This window comes from Trachurus trachurus (assembly GCF_905171665.1).
Source record: "Trachurus trachurus genome assembly, chromosome: 21".
NCBI lineage: Eukaryota > Metazoa > Chordata > Actinopteri > Carangiformes > Carangidae > Trachurus > Trachurus trachurus.
In genome coordinates this window covers 12,636,983-12,657,985 of record NC_139899.1, presented here as the reverse complement: position 1 = coordinate 12,657,985, position 21,003 = coordinate 12,636,983, and the positions used below count along the sequence as shown (strand labels likewise).

Sequence of the window (21,003 nt, the reverse complement as noted above, 5' to 3'; positions counted from 1 at the left end):
ATATACAAGGATAAGACACATACCTGGCAAAAAACAGCTGAATGGCGGTACATGTCAAGAACAATTCACGGTTACATACTGTACTGTGAATTATTTTATTTATAAGGACATGACACAACAATCAAAACAACAATTTAATCTGATTGTTTACAAATCATATTATATTGCAAAAAAATCTAATCATATGGGTTACTTGACTGAAATTAATTGATCACAATTAAAGCTGCACATAATTCATAAAACAAGTTCACTCGACCCAACAAGTTAGAGACCATGCAAATAAACCTTACAGTCTAACTTAAGATCAACCCCCACAGTGAGGCAGTGAGGCTTCTTCATCAAGTTCTTTAAAAGTATGAAAATGCTAGTTAGAGTTCACACTCGAGAAGAGGCCTCTCATCCATATTTGAAACATATTGACACAAACGACTTGCACAGAGATAAATGAGGGTAGCAATAGTGACTGCATATGATATACTGTACATATCAGTGCCTTAAATGACATGTTTCAAAAATAGTTTTTATCAAAAAGTTCAGAATTCTGTTTTTTTTTTTTATTATTCTTTTCTTTTTTTTTTATTACACAAAACAAACTTTTTTTCCTCTAGCTTATACAAGGACACTTATGGCCAGGTTACTGACAATAGTTAATTCAAAGGAAAAAGTACTGCCCACAAAATTCATGAATCTCCATCAGTTTTGCATTTAAATGCGCAACTGAATTCAAAACTCTCCATGAATGGTTTATGGCATATAATTTACCAAAGCAGACTTACTCATCTGCACTGTGCTTTTGAGAATCACTTATATTGAAACAGATTGACAGAGGATCATTTCAACCACAGAGCCGGTATCTTTATGTAATATTCCACCAAAAATCTGTTTGAACTGACATGGATCCAAGCTGCTTACAGCTGTTACAGTAAAATACTGGATACAAGAAAGGAAGGGGGAAAAAACAAATAAACAAAAAGACTGATTTCAGGTGCAGTATTAAACTCAGGTGAACTTTTTCCGGAGGCTTTTCATTACAGGTGTTTACAGTAAACCCATCACAATGCACAATCAACTGCATTAAGTTACAAAAAAATATTTTTTAACCAATCAGCAATAAAACTGTAAAAAAAAAAAAAAAAAAGAAGTGTAAATTTTTCTGATAACAGTGGCAATATACTATGCAAACCTCAGAAACCCACATCTTTTCAGCATGTGAAAAGGATTCATCGTTCAATCTAATAAATGCTGGAAAACTAATAAATGTGCCTTCCACTGACAAAAAGTGTCTCTTGCACAAGCCTTGTCTTTCTAATGACACAAAGATCTAACAGTACTTCTCAGAACATAAAAATATACAATGTATTTACAGCAGGATATTGTCTATACATTCTAGAGGGAATGTTCAATGAGGAAAAATAAGGTTTTTGATGATCACTGTGGGTGCTGTTTGTCCCTGATTGTCAGTAGAAATGTAACAAGAGGGAGCTTGGGAGGAGCAAACTGAAATTTAATGGTAGCGCAGTGTTCAACACAATAGCACCTAGGACAACACGCATACTAAAATAGTCAACAGTGTGATAAAGTACAGAGGACACCTCACTCAACCATTGAAATCCACATTGATTTAACTGACCTGGACAGATGTGGCTTATGACTAAACTCTAGCAAACAAGTGATCATGATCAAAACTACAGGTATCTAAAACATCGGTTTGTGTCCTGACATTGTGTAGCACAGTACATGAAAACACAACCTCCTTCCAATCATAGATAGCAGGTTGAGAATTAAACATGGTGCTATTTCTTGCTTTAAATCTAAAATAATATAATATGATGGGAAAATATGAAAATTAGATGAAACTCCCAGATGTCAACCTATCACAGACTGAATAGGTTTCATAGCTTATGTGTTTGCTGTTATTGTGCAAGTTGAATAAGTAGCCTTAGAGCATTGGCTGAGTAAAAAGAAATACATACAAGGAATGAGAAGAGGAATGGCTGGAATTAAAACAACATGGGCATAGATTTCATTGTGTACTTTTGATTTCACAATAAAGCCTTGATAAATCTTCAATGAAGACAAAGAGTTCTGATCACATGGTTTTGTTTTTGTTCCCCAAAAACCTGTGCATCCTCCATGAGGAACAGCAATCAAACTGCAGCTATAGAACTACATCACTAGAGGTGACTGAATATAATATTTAATAATATTTCATATGTAAGCAAATCGGACATAATGATTACCGTATATCTAAAGTGGTCAGTGTCAAAAACCGCATTTAACAAAAAGTTGCCTTTTAGGTGAAGGTATAATGCAACTCCTCCACTGTGAAATTAAGTGCTACATTCTTTGTAGTGAAGAATGTGCAAGTTGTGCAAATATAAAAGCACAATCCTTTTAAGTAATTTTACTACAACTCACTTTTGCTTAGAAAATTGGGATTATCCTGCACTCATTACATGTGTGTGCATTACATTACATGTGTGCAGCTGTTAGGTTGGTACCCAACTCTTCTGGGGGTAGAAAATCTTTTAAATCTAATACAGCCCAGCTTTTAATGTTACACAGCCTGTACTATTCTGTACTAGGGTCACATTTGTAGAATCAGTGCCAAGATATCCAGCCACGGAGGGAATACATTACCCTACACAATGCTAAACAGCTAATGAATAAGGACTATAATTTCTTTTTTGGCAAGCAAATCAGGCCCAGCCAGACAACCTAGATTCCAGATCAGACATCTGAGAAATCTTTTCTGTAGCATTCATTAGGAAACACCTATTTTAGGTGAGATTAAAGTGACTTCAACACATAGTGAAGAATCTATAATGCGCTAGCCATGGGATAGGTATGTTGCAGGGCTGGGATAGAGTGGCACTGGATTAAACTTACTTTTTATCAGATAAACAGCAAGGGGAGGCAGCCACAGAAAGAGCAAAAGGCATACATAAATAGGGCCTCCATTTGAATAAGTGGAAATATTGCATGAAGCAGCAAGAGTGATTTGATCATCTTCTTAGCAAGGCAAACTGATTGACAAGAACATTCAAATAAACTCCATTTCAATGGTATGAGAATATTTCATTAATCTCTTAATGTACATTCTGGAGCAAGAAATATTCCCTTGTAAAATTACATTTTTTAAAGGGGAAATGCTAATTATGTTGTATCAATATTCAGTATTTTCTTTCTGTGAAGCTATAGACTTAACAAAAAACAGGACATGAATATGTTGTCGAAGAAAACGCTTTGAGAAAAAGCACATACTTGCAATGAAACTTGTTTTGGCAAAACAGGAAACAGTTGATAAAGTGCAGCTGAAATTATTAACAGAAATGAATTCTGACCCCCTTCCCTTCAGCCAAATGTTTCACTGGATGAAACATCAGGGGAGGAGTTCAGTTGAGACCTGGTCTCAGTGACTCTGACTAAAGGGAACTCTGAGAAGTCTGTGCTGTGTCCTCGGAGACTTACTTGTCCGTTGGCAACGGTAAACTGTGACGACGACCCAGATCTCGATGTCTGGAAATGAGATTTGAAGTTCTGATCGAAGGAGCTTATCTGAAAAGTCTGCAGTATTCCCTGTGAAGAGTCTGTCTTTTTGGAGGGCGAGACCTGCTCCAGAAAGTCTTCCTCAGCTGGAGACACCGCGGAGGGAGGGGTGGTGTCATCACCTGAAAATGAAAACGAGTGCTGAGAGTCCCCAACCAGCAATCCAAAGTGAGGTTTCTCTAAAGTGGACCTTAGCGGAGAGCTCATTCCTGATTTGAACCTGCTGGGGGAAGGAAACTGTTTTTCTGTGGAGAACAGAGGCTGTCCAGCTAACGTGGGGTTTTCAGAGACCAAGCTGAGGCTCTGGCTGGTCAGGTAGCTGTCGTTCTGGCTGGTCCTCTCCAGTGCTTGCTGGAGAAACTTGGAGTATTCTTGTAAGAGGCTCACTTTCTCAGTAGCTGGCTGACCCTGAGCGCTCGAGGCTCCGAGACTCTCCACGGGGCTGCTGTCCGAAACGTCAGAAGAATTGATGGATATGCTCGATGTCACCTCTGTGTCGGCCACGCTGAAAGAAATGTCTGATTGCCCGTTAGCTTTGTTGGAGTAATGATCTAAGAGAGTCTGGAGAACCTCATCTGGCAGCACATTCTTGTCGTGAGTCGACTTAATCTCCGTGTTGATTGGCTGGGGCTCCAGGATGGTGGCTGGGACCGTTTCGTCGATGACGGTTCCCACCACAGTTTGCGTAACAGACGGCTGAGAGGAGATGCTGCTTGTGTTCAGGCCGTAGTCCCGACTGTTGTTGGCCATAGCAGCCTGAAGGTAACGCTTCTTCTTGAGGAACTGCATGGCGTCGTCGTAGTTCGTGCTGCTGGCCGCCGGCTTCGTTGGTCCTCCTTGAAGAGTTTCAACTGACTCGAGTTCGGTGTTGCTTTCTACTTCCAACAGGCTTTGCTTGTCCACGATTTCAAAGGCATATTGTGCAACCTTACTGTTTTCCTCGAAGGAAGACAAAGTGGACAGGCAGGGAGGGGTTTGTTCATTGGATTGTTTAACACCGCGTTTGGTGACCTTCTTCAGGAGCAGCTTAGGAGGGGTCGTCTCTTCCGACGACACTTCTGCTTCTTGGTGTTGGCTGGGTGTTTCTTCAGGAAGTTCCACAGAGTAGTCCGTGATGATGTACTCGTGTTTGACTTTGGAGGACACAGCGTAGAGAGGTAGACTTTCAATTTTATTCCGTCTCTGCTCCCCCTTCTCGTCCATCTCGTTCTCGACAGCGACAGTGACAATGTGCCCTTCTTTTTGGGGGGCAGTGGCAGCGCCCGAACTCTTGTCTGCACACTTCTGGCGCTTTTTCTTAGGCAGTGAACACTCTTTGGCAAGAAAGGGGAGGCCTAAGGAATCTGCTTCACGCAAAGGTCCAACTTTACCAGCAGCCTTATTGGTCTTTCTTTCCCTGTTCTCGTGACACATTCGTCTGTGCTTTAAAACCCGGTCTGTTCTGGAGAAGTACTGCGGATCAAAGAGACAACACATCTTTTAAATATTGTAGGAATAAATATTTGCTCAGGCAATTAAAACAAATTAAGAAAACACTCACGCACTTTCAATTCAATCATTGTCATCACAGAAAATCTTTTAACTATTATCTGATAAAACTTTATCTTCCTGAGAGTACTGATGGGTCTATATTTTGTTATTCATTTTGACTAATACAAAGAACCACTAATATGACCACCTTATATCTTATGCTGTTCATAAGACCTGATTTATCAACATTACTCAACATACCTGGTGACAGAAGTCACATTGGTAGGGCTTCTCTCCACTGTGAGTTCTCTTGTGTCTCTCCATGTGATACTTCTGAATGAACCTCATTCCACACTCATCACAGCGAAAAGGCTTTTCACCTGAACAGAGACAAAAAAAAAAAAGGAAGAGCCAAGGATGATTCTATTGTGACTAATATAATTCATAAAGTCATGCCAAATCCTGATTGCATTCGTTACTCACCAGTATGGATCTTCTCGTGTCTTTGTAGAAGATATTTCTGGATGAAGCGCATGTCGCACTGGCTGCACTGAAACGGCTTCTCACCTGAAGTTTGAAAAATATACACATAGTATATGTAAAGATACTGTATCTCAGATAAGATTTATCATTGCAGTTTTTCAGCTGGACTTCTCACCTTGTAAAATAACCAATCTACAGCCAAATGACAACATGACTGAGTGAGTGATCCATACCTGTGTGAATGAAGACATGCCTCTGCAAATGGTAGTTGGTTCTGAATGCTGCATTACAGTGGACACAGACGTGACACTTAGGATTTTGCATGCCCAGTGATCCGTCGTCATTGATGCTGAGAATCTACAACAGGAATAAAGACAGATATTAGTATTCATTTCACTCTACCAGTTGTCTCAATTGAAATGTATCAGACTTGTAATGAAATCCTCAGCATTCTCAATCACACACACAAATCTTTGCTTTGATAAAGGTGACAGGTAATCCACATTAAATTTCTTTCAAAAGTGTCCTGACTTGCACCTTTGCTGGTGAGCGCTGTTTCCTTTTCTTCTTCTTGGGACACACCATCAGGTCCTTCACTGCTTTCTTGTCCTTCTTTATCTGGACTGCTGGATCAGACAGCTTCAGTTCCTGCTTGATGCTCAACTGTGAAAGCAGGACCATAGATAAGCAAGATATTTAACATGACATGACCTAGTTTAAAGCCTGTCCACTTATCCAACAGTTTATCCAGGACAGGGAGGTGCAATAGGGCAAGCAGATGATAATCAACCCATGTGAGCCAACCATTTACCAGCTGCTCCTCCACAATTTAAAAATCTAAGGATGACCCTCCTGTGGAAGGCACAGCAGAATAGAGGGAAACCTCTGGCCCTAAAAGACCAAGGACATGCTAAGAGATTACATCTGGCAGTCCGTCTGAGAGTAACTGCAGACTCCCCCCGTTTAAAAAATGTTGCCACTGTCCAAGATTTAAAGGTGTTCAGAAAAGAAAATTGAATTTGAGCCATGGGGGTGGGTCTTAACATTAGTGTAATAACTCATCTATCAGACGATGTAGCCCAAATTTTGTGCAAAATTATATTTTCGTGTAAATCCGGGATGAAAGTGGGGACGTTTTTTTCGCATTGGATAATGCAGGTGCACGAATTATGTGTCACTTTGCTCACGATTCATCAGCCACTGATATTGGATCCGTCATCCGTCATCCTCAAATGTCTGAGACACACAAACACACCGAGCTCGGTCTCGTCCCAAACATTGAATATCCTGCCCGCTCGATAACGACCAATCAAATTCGTTTTCCTTAAACTCGTGCGGCAACTTGTGGAAACTCGTAGACGGAGGCGCGACAAACAGGGCAAACGGCCATTTCTGAACACCTTTAAGTAAATATCCTGCTGGATATTGCTTAAAATCTGATAATATTCATTGACTTAGATTATCCTCAATGTTTACACTTTCAGTGAAAGACATATTCTGAAGTTCACATTTGAAAGCCCAGAGATGGGGCATGACAATCCCTACATATAGAAACTGTCCATAGCACAAACAGTCTTATCAATACGTCCACTACTTCAATAAACAGCATGAACTCACTGGCATTTGAAGCAAGCAGGGCAACCTGTTGGTGAGTTTTAGGGGGAAATGCACTCCCACCTCGCCTCCTCCCTCCTCTTCACCTCCTCCACCGTTCTTTGTCATCTCCTCCTGCATCATCAGCTGCTCCGGAGGGACCAGGTCATGAGTAACCAGCGAGCTCCCAGTCAAATCCTCGTCGTCGTCTTCGTCGTCGTCATCCTCAGCCAAGAGGGGGTGGTTCACCAATGATCGATCCCCTAGGGTCATCACCACCAGTCCACCTCCACCGGGCAGCACTCTTCCTCCTCCATCTATTCCTCCACTGCTGCACTTCAGCAGCATACCCTCCAGCTTGTCCTCAGCGTTCATCTTACATAGAGTTGTTCTTGAGACTGTAGAAGAAAGAGAGAGACACAGAGGCAATGTTGGCAGGCTAAATGTCATACATATTGCTTTACAGTAATTGATATTAAGAGTGAAGACATTGATGCACAGGGAGCTGCAAAAATATCTTGCATAACAAATATGAAAACAAAATGAAGACCATATTTAAATTGTAGTCCTTGATGTAAAAAAGGCAAAGAAGTGAACTACAAGTCACTGTGGACAACATTATGTTACTACAACCAATACCTAACCCATATATTTGTCCATAAATTCACCAAGATTGCACACAGAATTGTAACTAGGATGGCTAAGCTAATATTTATATTTCCACACAGACCACAATTCACCCTCCTTTTCAGATTTGTAGACATTACTCAATCATTCCAAGTAGCACCTAGCCTATTCTTACAGTGTGATGCCCAGTGTTGCTCAGGGATGCACAAGTTTGACCCTAATCTGGAAGATATACTCTGCTGTTTTAAATATGGTGCATATTTCCACTTCCACTGAGTCTCGTCGGTTTATTGACTGATTGTACATATAGGATTAGCCATTAAGAATATGACTTCCTTGATTAGAAGAAGAAGTAGCTTAAACCTGTAGTTACTACCTCTCAGTCCCAAGTTTGCTTCCCAAACAATGTCTCCTCTCAGTGATACAGTGTCAACTTAAACTGGGTCAGCTGTGATCTTACCTTACAAAATGTACTGTACAGTGTGTCAAGTGATAGCAAGCAGCTGTGAGGCAACTCGGTGGGTTGACAATTTACAGAAGCGATGTGCTGATTTCACAGCCCCGTGTTGTACAATATTTAAAGTCATTTGCACAAGTTAACGTTGTTATGAGCCAGGCCGTTTATATTATTTAATATTCTTACAAACAAGGCTAAATGTCAGTCTACATACACAGCGGCATATTTCAGGAACCGAAAGAACAGTTAGCCAGCTGTGCGTTTTATACTGCAACACTACAACGGCGCTGCGTTTACTTAGCGTTACACTTGAGCAACACCTAATTAGTTAACTAGCAATCACTCGATCTTATGCGATAACGCAAGCTAACCTAGCACTTGTGGACCGTTTGGGAACAGGTTTGTATTGTAGCTTACTACAGTGACCCGAGAGGTAGCAGAGCAGGTTACGTATCTGTCACAGTTAAAACACACACACCAACAACCACTAAGCCCCATATGTAAACACACTCACTGTGTCACTTAGGTTAAGTGGGTTAAATCTCCTGCTAAGCAGCTAGCTAGCCGCGGTTGTCAAAGCTGCTAACGTTGAACTACATCACGTTTGAAACGAAACTGCTGCAGGGACGTAGGAAGAGACAGCAGTCTGCCTTCAAAGTAAAAGCTCGTCCAAACACAAATGTGTGATACTACGCACTTATTGCTCACAATGGTAAGAGAAATACATTTAATACATAATTTCATATTTCAGTAGAACTACACTAACGACAGAGCCGAAGAACTGACACTAGTACACCACAGAAAACTTTACTTTGAAAGCCGCGACAGGAAGTTCTGCTCTCTTGCACTCGCTTGACAAACATCGGCGGCCTATTGGAGGCTAGTTAGCGAGCTATTAGCAAGTGGCTGCCAACATTGATCAGTGTCTTTGGCTGTAATAATAATCAGTTGACACCGCATATTCACAGCGACAGACGTGTCCACTCACATGCACCATTCGACAATCAATTCTAACTCTCGTTAAACGACAGACATGACATAATACAGAACTTTATTTTGCACATTTGACCAAACTTGTCAGCGGCGTTAGTGGTGCGCTTCATTGCTAGCGCCTCCAGCTTCCTCAGCCACAGCTCCATAGGCCCACACTGCAACTGCCTGCTAGTAGAGCTAACGTCCGCTAACTAGCCAAGCCAGCTCGCTGCTATGTCAAACAATAAACGCGCGCCTCGGTGTCGCGCAACTGATGTGCCAACTGTAACAGCTGCGTCGTTTTATTCTTACCTGCTGCGCGTCTTACGCCAGTTTAGCTGTCATGATTGTTATACAAGACTACAGTGTAATGATGGTGCGCGGAATAATCAAATACACCATCACATTTCGTGAAGGGGGTGAAGATTTCTATTTGTCGCCATCTAGTGGTGGAGTAGCCTATGGTTGTTGAGGTGAACAGTGCGCTCCCGATTCCTGTTGCTGCTCATGTTCACTCTATAAATGTTCTTGCACAATAGTGTCCCAGCGATTGTGTTAAGACATTTTCATCATTAGGCAAATTGTCATAATATTTTAGCCTTTTTGATACAGACACTTAAAAATAAGTATTTCACCCGTGATTTCACCGGGCAGTGCGTTGTTTATGTCTATTAATAGCAAGCACAGTGGTTAGCCTAAATAGACAATGATTTGTGATAATCTGATAGAATCCAATCGGAAATTAAAAGCCTGTGTGTGTGTGTGTGTGTGTGTGTGTGTGTGTGTGTGTGTGTGTGTGTGTGTGTGTGTGTGTGTGTGTGTTAAAGGTTCCATGACAAATCTGTTTCATAGTGTCATGCTCTGGGGTGTTTGTATTTCCGGCTGCAGCTTCTTATGGGTTTTCTTGCCAAGGTGAAACTACAAAAACAAAGGTAATTTTTTAGTTTCCTAATCCAATAAAGACCAGACAAACAAATAACAAAAAAGGGACGACTCAAACTCTTTCATTTATGACCTTGTCATATTGCCTACAGCAGCCTAGTCTGCTGTCTAGGACGGTCAATATCCTACTGCGCGATTTAACTGTTTTCCATGTCATTTTGACCATCCTTTATTATTGGATTAGGCTACCATAGGATTAAATATTTCTAAAGATACGTTAGGGCGACTTTAAGCTTCACAGGATGCGCACCTTGTAGGCTAATAGTAATGTAAAACAGCAATAAATGGAGCATCAAGTAGAAACGGGTTTAAAGAAATAACCATCTGGATTTATCTATCCCATTAATCCATTCATCTGACAGGTTTACCACAGAAGGGATGCTGAGGGTCGTGATAAGATGATAGCCTGTCACACACACACACACACACACACACACACACACACACACACACACACACACACACACACACACACACACACACACACACACACACACACACACACACACACACACACACACACACACACGCAGGCTACACGCACACTCTCCGGCGTGGGGAATACTAATCAACCTGTTTGCCGACAAGTGCAGCAGCTCGGCGCGCAATTCTGTGTCTAGAAACGTCTCTGTATGAATTCACCTAAACCTCCACCTGCTGAATTTGTTTTTGTAGAGCAGTCTTGTTTGAGGGAAAGAGTGAGTGGTCATCGCTCGTGTCTTCTCCGTCTCTGTCTCTTCTGATGTGCGACAGACAGTCAGGAAGAGTGGACACGGGGAACTGACAGCCCACTCTTGCGTCCGCTTCTATAAGCAAGGGAAGACCCCCACGCGTTGCGCGGCGCGCCTGGGTCGCCGGCATATATTCGCGGCGCGGAGTGCGTGTGCATGTGCGTCAGGCTCTAAATGTGTGAGTTCGCGCACGTCAAAGCCCCGGGCTTCGTCCTCAACAGTTGCCACCGGAGCGGAGGAGAGGAGAGGAGCAGAGCGAGAGAGACAGCAGACTGAGGACGGACGGACGCGGAGCCCCACGCCGCTCTGCCCGGCTCTGCTCCTGACATGCAGTCGCTCATCTCTCCGGTGACAAAGGCCATCCTAGTAGCGCTTTTCATCTTCGCCATACTCCTCATTCTCTATGTGATCCTCTGGTACATTTGCAGAGACGTGGACTGCGACCACGGCATTTGAGGACTCCGTTAAAACGGGAATAACGGGAATTTCACAATGGGGCGCACGGAGAAGCCCGCAGAGCCCAGGGTCATCCCGTAAGTCTGCCTGTCTTCCTTTTGTCTAGTCTTTCTTGTTGTGTGTGCGTGTTTCTGGGTTATCTGTGGCTGTGTGCGTCTCTCCCTCTCTCTTCCTCTCTCTCTCATGTGTTTGTGTGTGTGTACACGCGCACAGTCCCGTTGTGCGTAATGTTAAATGCGCTCCGGTTAGAAGGTGATGACCGGCGTGCGTCTCCACCGGTGTCCGAAACCCCTAAATGAGCAGTGCCCCAAATTCTCCTCTGTAACTTAACAGCGGTCATCTGTCAGCGCCGGCTCGCGCAGCCCATCACACACACCCGGTGTTATTAGTGACAGCGAATTCTCAAAGGTGATACAATGTCATCAGAAGGATATCGAACTGGTGTCAAACGGAAGACGACGCAAGAGCGCGTGTGTGAGGGCTCTCAATTAATAGACAGGCGGCCACATTGCGGTAAACGGCGAGGGTGTCCCATAAGGTCAAGAACAACAGTGTTTACTCGAGGTTGCCAATATTGTTTTGCCCCCCTTCATCCTCCTCTTCCTCCTCCTCCTTCCGTATATCTGCAGCATTAGTTCATGCTCAGTTCATCGTGGTCTCTGAGGATGCTCCCACATTGGCATTTAACATCCAACAAGATAACAGGATTATCTCCATTGCCTCCTGTGCGTCTTATTCTTAATCTGTTTTGTGCCATGTTTTTTGAGTCCTTATCATGAACACCGCGCTAATGCTTTTACGCATAGCGCATTTATATTCCCCTTGACATTCTGAGAGCTTGTTGCAACATGTTCGGTCCAGTCTTAGTTTAGGCGAATGTTTTTTTTATTTACTTTCGCGCATCCAAGCACGCACGCACGCACGCACGCACGCACGCACGCACGCACGCACGCACGCACGCACACACACACACACACACACACACACACACACACACACACACACACACACACACACACACACGGAGAGAGAGAGCATACGACCACCACTAGCCCCACTTAATGAAGGACTTTTCAATATTGCAGGCACGTTGGCGCTGGTGCCTACATGTTGTCACATGGTCCATAAAGCTATTAAGCATATGAGATATGATTGTCATTTTTCACGGGTCCAGAGCAATTTGTTTTCATCTCCAGCAACACCAAACCAGGAAAATGAAATAAACTGTGCACACTCTAAAGTGGAGAATGTGAAGGACACAACAAGGACATGTTTCTTTTTAAGGGTTTTCAGGACATTTAAGAAGAATGCATTGAGGGGATGTGCATATCACACCCCTGTTTGTCTTTTTTAATTTCAGAATATCTTCTTAAGAGTTCTATGAATCTTTAAAACCAAACATCTTCACATAACCAGAGGATGGGCTTCTGTGATTGTAAAAAAATAAAAGTCCTTTATAAAATTCATCCAATTAGTGAGGGCTGAATGATAATAACTGTATTATTACTGTATCATATTTTCACCAAACACCACATCACTGTTTTCCTCCTAAACACCCCAGAGGATTTAGACAACCCAGTCGTTTCCCTAATTCACCTAGAAAGTGCAAATTTAAGCTTAAAAATTTTAAACCTTCTTATTTTGAGCTGCAAGTCTAGTATTTAAAAGTCCATAAGCAGCCCAAATAGATGCAGCCACGAGGAAGAAACCCTGCAGCCTCTAAAACTGTTGTGTGTGCTGCCCTGCAGAGAAAAGGAGAGCCTGGTGGGGTGGCAGATGCCCTCTTTGACCGGACTACAAAATGATTCCTGTCAGAAATAACTAGATTTGCATCTAGCCTCTGTCACTACTGAACACTCAGAAACACAAATACCCACGCACACGGCTGTAAATGACAGTTCCAACTCTCTGGGCTCATGTAATGATGTAAAAAAGGGAGCGAGCAAGCGAGCAAAAAGGTATGTGAGAACTGCTCCTGTTTGTGTCTGTCTGTTTAAACCAGTGCCCTGGATTGTCAGTGTGAGTGTGTGTAAAGGTGGAATGAAGGAAAAAAGCAGTGTTTGTGCAATTGTGTACGTTTGTGCGGTTTGTTGTGTGTGTGTGTGTGAGACAGCGAGAGGGAGAGAGGCAGCGTGGGAGGGGGTTAAACACTGACATGCTCCAGAATGACAGATGATAAAAAAAAAGGAAAAAAAAAAAAATTGGAGCAGGGAAGGCTCAGTGGGACACAGCATGACAGACAGGTGTGTGTGTGTGTGTATGCGTATGCTTGTGCGTTAACATACCGGCATGTATACATGACTGTGACTAAAATTCACTGAAGTTTATTTAAAATATTTTCTCCTTACATACATGAGTTGACTGTAAGATTGCAATGTACCAACTGTGCAATGGCAGAAGTAACAACTTATAATGGTGTGTGACCTAAAAAGCTTAACAATTCCAAAAATTCCCATATTTCACACCAAATAGATTTTTACCTTAATTTCCACAACTCAGATATTTCCCAGAGGTTTCTTTATGTTCATAACTTACATGTTTGATGAAGTTAATTTTCCCCAGTAATTTACAAGAGTTGAACTGCTGTACATGTGATGCTGTGGGAGGCGGGCGGACATTGACAGAAGGTTGTCTTTTCTTTCAGAACGCTTGAATGTTAATACATCTTTATAAATCCATGTTGAATTGAGATTGAAATCATAAAATATGTAGGAATAAAAGTAAATTATTGAAGCTGGCGGAAGTTAAGAGGGGCTTTATTAACCTATTCTGGCCCCAGAAGGTGCAACTACAGTATAATGTGTGTGTGTGTGTGTGTGTGTGTGTGTGCGTGTGTGCGTGTGTGTGTGTTGCTACTCATATTCACAAATAAATTGTAGTAGATAGGCAAACCAAACCATAAACCACCGTTGCTGATGAATGCTGCATGCCGTTCTATATGGTGCCTTCATAAATACAGAAGTTATCAGAGATATTTCCCATCATCAAGCCTTGAATGCGACAGTAAAGGTCAGGATTTCTGTTGGGGCTGCTGGGATGTGGCGTTTAAGGTCACAGAGCAGATCCAGAGAGGCAGCATCAAGAACTGATAGAATGAAACAATTCATATTGTATCATAAACACTGTGGATATTTAATACATTTAAAAAAAAAATGTTCACATTTGTCCTTTAAATGTTGAACAGCTGTTAATACTAAATCACATACTGTTAATTAATGCAGATACAGCTGATGCACGTAATGACGATCTACATCTCCTAGCAATGGAATCAGTTAATAATCCATGTCTGATGAACACACACACCATAATACACCCCACTTACATTTACAATAAACACTCAAACATACCTATAACAATTAATGACTTTACTTCAAATTCATGTAATTAAATTAAAACTAGCAACACTAAGAATAGCTGCTAATTGTATTGTTTTTTTGTTTTTTTCCTATTGACAAAAAATTTGCCTTGAACGCACCATAACAGTCCTCGTCACCACATTCACGGCGTCCCTTGGCTGCACACACAGCCCTGCATGCCGTTCTCTCTCCTCATTGGATAAAAACTGTAGGATACGAGAAAAGTTTTCTCCTCGGCTCAGAGCAGAGCAGAGTGACTGACAGACCCGTGTTTCAGACCAAACACTCTATGTAAGTGATTGCTGTCCGAAGATATAACTATTTAAGACTTATATTAACACAAATATATCACTTACTTCTGCTTTAAGCATTAATTAACTGTTTACAGATATATCAAAAATCATTATTATGTATTACTTAGGATTAGGAAACACATTAATTAATGTAGCCTATTAGTAAGCAGTTAAAGCAGAAGTAAGCAATCCGGTCGTTTTGGCCAACTTCCTGTCAGCCGATGGAGTTAACAGTCCCCGCCCTCGTCCCTACGTCACCACATTCACGCACATCCCTTGGCTGCACACACATAGAGGACCGCCCCTTTATGCCGTAATGCTCTAATTAATGTTTACTACTCAAAGTTAGTTAATAAATTATTAAGTAATAATAAAAGTTGAATAATGTATAAAGACTTCCAGTGGCTCGATGGAACATATTAAAAGCATAGAGGAAATTACACTGTTCAGTTTTAAATTGTTCTACATCCAGTGACCCGCCTCCCTCCTCCACTTATGTAAGGTGTAAATTAGGTCTTTAGAGTCACAAACAAATTTAAACTTAACAATGTTGAACAGTTATTATCCCTTACTTAAAAGGTTTATAAATGATTCGTAACAGATTTGTTGATGGCGAAGGAAAGTGCTATAGTCATATTATTATAAGGCAATTTCAAGAACAAGTTCTGGGACACATGGATAAATATAAGTTTGTAAGCTGCTTGAATGATCAAATGAATTCAGTGAATCCTTAAAAATAGTTTGTAACTTCACCTTATCGGAGAGTGGTAGCCTACTATCATTTCATATCTCTGCGGTTCACATCCACTTCCAATCCTGAGGAAGCTGTGCATGTTTTCACTACTGAACATGTGATCTTAGCTGTGATGCAATCAACAATATGAATTTTAGACTGAGGTGTTTAAAAAAAGAAAAGTTATATCTTGGTTTTGATTAAGCAAATGATTTCAAATTTGAAGGTCCATTTATAATTTCGTCATATTAAGTTATGTTTTTATGTGTTTACCGCATTCATTTCTGGAGACCTTTACCTAAGCCTATAGCTCTGTGATCACCAATGAAGTGAATTGATTCTAATTAAAAGTTTCACGTTTTAATCTCTGCTCAGTAAGATCACTACCTTGAGGTCATGATTTTGGTATTTTACATTTAAACACAATTTACTGCACTACCCTGAACAGAAAAAAAACACATTATATTGCACATTCTGGTGCAGTTTAAGATTCTAAATCAGTGTTTCTGCATTTAGAATCAGAAACATGTCAGTACAGATGCTTAAGATATATATACATACAGTATATAAAATATGTAAATATAATAATGTAAATATATATAATGTTTTTTTTTTTTCATTTGTAACATGTCCTGTTTAGTACACACACACACACACACACACACACACACACACACACACACACACACACACACACACACACACACACACACACACACACACACACACACACACACACACACACACAGTACCATCTGTACCACCCGGGAGACCCTGTTGCACAGCATCCCTCTTTTCCTTCTGCTCTCCCTTCCCATCAGGTCTTTACAGCCACTACTCTCTCATAAAAGCAATATATTGTAAACGGGAAAAAAAAATACACATAGTCCCCTCCAATTTGATCCCATTTCAGACCTACACCTGAAAACCAAGTCCTAGGGCCTCACACAGCGCCTTAAAGCAGCGAGGCCTGGTCAGGATGACCTGACATCACAAATATGTCCTCATTCTGAAAGTCTAAAACTCAAATTGGTTCTCGGAGAGAAGGAAGCCCTGGACACACACACAAGCGCGCGCGCACGCACGCACGCACGCACACACACACACACACGCACGCACACACACACACACACACACACACACACACACACACACACGCACACCTCAAAGCCATAAAAATAGATTGTCAGTGACTCAGCCGTTATGTAAAGTCCATCTCTGATAGGGCCGCCTGGGGCTGTTTATGTCAGTTTAGCTTGACAGCACTGGAACTGAGGTGACACGTGTCTGCTGTGTCCGAGCTTCAATACACACTCATACGTACACACACTTTAGAATGCGTGCAGCCTCTCTCCCTCTTCCTTCCTTTCTGAGGCTGCGTTCCCAAGTGTGTGTTCCCCAATGGACAAGGATGTGATACAGTCAGCGTAACAGACTCCCTCAAGCCAAAACAACACACATTATTAGCATTTCAGCGCAGACTTGGACGGAAATACTGCGTTAGACATGAATCACATCCGCCATCCCTGTGGCCAGGTGGGCAGTTCAATCAATATTGGTAAACTTGAGCAACTCAGGGCTGGGATCTAGATCACTAATACTACATTAAGTCTGTATTGTCTTTATTAAGCATCAGATTTGGCCCTTGTTTACTTACTCTTACTGTGTCCCACACTTCCCATACAGCAGATGGGTCTTATTATTTATCATTTGCATGGGAATCCTATGGGAAAATCTTGATGCCAGTTTTCCTCCCTCATTAACCTGGGTTTGAACGGAGATTTGACTTCTGATGTGCTGTGGTGTTTGTTGTTGATTCAGATGCTGTCTCATCTTGACCAGAATGAAACTCACAGGGAAAATTTAATGTCCTGGGCTGAGTAGGTTTGAAAACAGTCCCATTTTCATATCCAATTCTAAAAGCCAGAATTTTATATGAAAACGGGACCCATGTGGTCCAGCCTTCATTGAGTGCAGCTTGAGGTGGGAGTGTGAATGTGAGCGCTGAGGAATCAGTGTTACAGGGTTAAGGAGAGGGGTGGGTGAAGGTCCATGGAAGTAAAACACACACACACACACTGGAGCCCTGGAGTAAGAGACAGAAAACGAGTGAAAGATGAAAGTGTCTCCTCACAGTGCTGTCTCAGAGAACAACAGGTTTCAGACACGCAGACTCACAGACTGTTAAATTAAAAGTGTTAAATACTGTGTGTGTGTGTATGTTTCTTTCTTTGTGAGTGTGTACCGGTGTGTGTGTTGCACCGAGTTAATGACAGTCTTAATTGGTGCAAGCAAATATCCCTCCCACTGCTCCTCTTTCTACATCTACTAATGGAAAAGCAACCACTCCCTGAAGACAGCTTGGAGAAACGATGTAGGGATGAACATAAGCATGAACACAAGTGCACACGCACACACGCACACACGCACACACCCGGACTTTTATCTCTGCAAAAGATGAATACATGATACTCACAACTTGCATAACAACATCCCTACACATGCATGGTGTAGGCTACATCCTCATAAAAAGAGCAACAAGCATAATTAAAAACATTTCCAGCAGCTGTTACATACAGACATATCTCTCACACATACAGTAAATGCATACAGTACATATGCATTTCATTAACTCAACAATATAAGCTCATCTGAAAGGTGCTATGCATAAACCATAATTCTCGACCTGTGTGATTTAGTTGTTGCTTCAAATGGAATTTATTTTGTTGGAAAGTTTTGGAGAGAGTTGAAATTTATGCAGGTACTGTCATGTTTTTCCCCATTCTGACTCAAAAATAGACCAATTACAGTTCAAGGAATGGTCTGTTCAAACAGGTGTACAGAGCTTAATATTGATTTTTTTGTTTGAAGCCCACAGTAAAGCCTCGCCCCTCCTACAACTCCACTGGTGAGAAGTTTTGGAGGGGTGAGACTTTTTTTCCCCCTTGTTGTCATGGTGAATCAAATTATCTTTGTTCCATTAATGAGGGCTTTTCATCTCCTCGTGCGTGAGCTTAGCTCAGGGTCAAATTAACTCAGAGTTGATTGAACTAACTGTTATCACCTGTCCTGAAACCGAAAAGACAGTTGGACAGCTCAGGGTTAGTCAATCCAGAGTTCAGGTTTTAACTCAGAGTTAGTTAACCCTGCTCTATTACATGAGCGATGAGATCCTTCATAATTATGTTAGATCTGATACTGTATACAACAATATATTATTAGAAAATTACTATATTATTCTAATATATTTCTGATCACTCAATTATCAATTTTTTTTTTTTTTACATAGTTTCAAAAATAAAAGTGGGATTATTATTATTTGGGTAATTTGTCTTTTTTGAGTCTTTTTGAGTCTTTTTTGTCACAAATACTTGTGAGTCAAAAAGATGGACAAAAGTCCCTGACCAGATGTTAATCTAGGATGTTGTTATATGGTGTGTGCAGTCGCCTACTGCAAACACATTCAAAAATCTCAGGTTTCACTTTCATGTTTACAAGCTGGCCTTTGGCTTCTGTCCCCATGGAAGGCCTGTGGCGGCTGCAGCTGAGGCGACACAACAATTACTAAATCTGTCCATGTACAGTTCGCTGCCTTTTCCCACCCACGGCTCCTAGTGCAAATCCGGCCATCCCTGGAGGCGACTGCCACTCCTGAGGTCTCCCCTTTTTTTTCTCCCCCTTTTTACTTACAATCTAGGTGTTGGTGTGAGTTTTATTTTCAGTGGCTCAGTGGAGACCCTGGCTGTGCTGTGTTCTGGGCCACTGAGGCACTGCAAGATGCTGGCAAATACACTGCAAAAACACACAGACACAGAAAAAGAGCAATATCATGACTTTAAAATCCTTTATTAAAAATAAAAGTACTGCAGAAGCACTTCAAGTCTTCACAAAGATATGTGCAAAGAGGAATTGTTCAACATTTTGGGAAATGATTCTCTTTCTTGTTGGGAATAAGATCAAGGTGAAGCCAGCAGATTAATCTTAGTTTAGTGCATGGGCTGTCAAACTGAGAGGAATGCATCCCCAGGCAGGTGTGATGAAGTTTAAGGGGAGGCTCAGAGTGAGAGATGAGTGAAATAGAGTCAAAAATTGTTCTCTTCCTCAGAGTCATATCTCACTCAGATCTCTGCACAGAGATAATACACATATTTTAAAATTTGTTGTGACTGACTAATAATATATCCATGACAAATCTGCTCAGAAGTCACACAAAACATACACTCCTTTCCCCTACAGTACTCTCTCTTTTGAGTTGTCTGTCAACCCACTGGTTACATTTCAACAAATACTGCTTGTAGTTAATTACTTTTAATGGGGGCAATTTGTCAAAATGGGAACATCCATTCATCCATGCATTAGTTATACCACTTATCCATGCAGGGTCATGACGGGGGCTGGAGCCAATCCCAGCTGACATTTGGCGAGGGCAGGGTACACCCCGGACAGGTTGCCAGTCCATCACAGAGCTGACATATAGAGACAAACAACCTCACACACTGACATTCACACCTATGGGCAATTTAGAGTCGCCAATTAATCTAAATGTGCATGTCTTTGGACTGTGGGAGGAAGCTGGAGAACCAGGAGAGAAAGCACACAGACACAAGGAGACCATGCAAACCCCCAAAACGTGAACAGCTGTATTTGTAGCCCACAACTATCTGATGCTACAGAGACTATTATTTAATAATTGTACTGTACCTCCAAATGTTCTTATATTCCTGGAACACTGACAGCCTTTGTTAACAGGTGTCCCTGTCTAATGTTTGGGGAATCAGAAGATATGCTGTTTGTTTAGTAGGTTATGCATAAAAACTCTGCAGTAGCAATGACAATAGAACTATTTATTTGGGGCTAAGCAATAATTCCATTACCGACACCATAACATGACATTTTTACACTTTGGTTCTCCTACACATGAAACAAGTTGTTTGTTGTCCTCATTGTCCAGCTCAGGCATGCAGACACACACCTCCAGCTATTAACACAACCCAGATACACTCAAGAATAGGTGCACACGGATATGTGTGTGCTTCAGGTTGCAAAATAAAGCATTCCCCACGGATCTGTCTCTCCTACCTGCCTCTCAAATGGAGGAGACTTCAGAGGAAGAGCAGAGACTGAGAGAATAAGACAACATCACTTCACACAAGCTTTTGCACTTTGGAGACCAAATTGTTCATGACACACCCAGAAATTCCCTTTCCCTCACATTATGGCGTTTCATCTGCCATCTTCCCTAGGTGGGAGCTGATCAGTAACAAAAACAAACAGGGGGGAAATGTTAAGGAACGATGTGTCAAAATCACCCCATTCAAAAACTGTTTGTGGCATGTTCTGC

The 21,003-nt window shown here is 41.7% G+C and overlaps 1 protein-coding gene across 2 annotated transcripts; it reads right to left on the bottom strand.

Moving 5' to 3' along the window:
• Positions 1 to 193: 193 nt before the first annotated feature.
• Positions 194 to 9,562, bottom strand: znf148 (zinc finger protein 148). 2 transcript variants are annotated; one of them, XM_083996249.1, is made up of 7 exons: positions 9,464 to 9,562; positions 7,120 to 7,493; positions 6,040 to 6,165; positions 5,736 to 5,859; positions 5,503 to 5,586; positions 5,281 to 5,399; positions 194 to 5,001 (listed from the first exon to the last, which is right to left on the bottom strand). In XM_083996249.1, exons 2-7 carry the CDS (start codon positions 7,468 to 7,470, stop codon positions 3,355 to 3,357), a joined length of 2,451 nt encoding a protein of 816 aa, XP_083852375.1. In that variant the 5' UTR covers positions 7,471 to 7,493; positions 9,464 to 9,562; the 3' UTR covers positions 194 to 3,354. The 2 variants fall into 2 exon arrangements, with proteins under 2 accessions (XP_083852375.1, XP_083852376.1); XM_083996250.1 differs by lacking the exon at positions 9,464 to 9,562 and adding an exon at positions 8,694 to 8,903.
• Between the last annotated feature and the right edge of the window lie 11,441 nt (positions 9,563 to 21,003).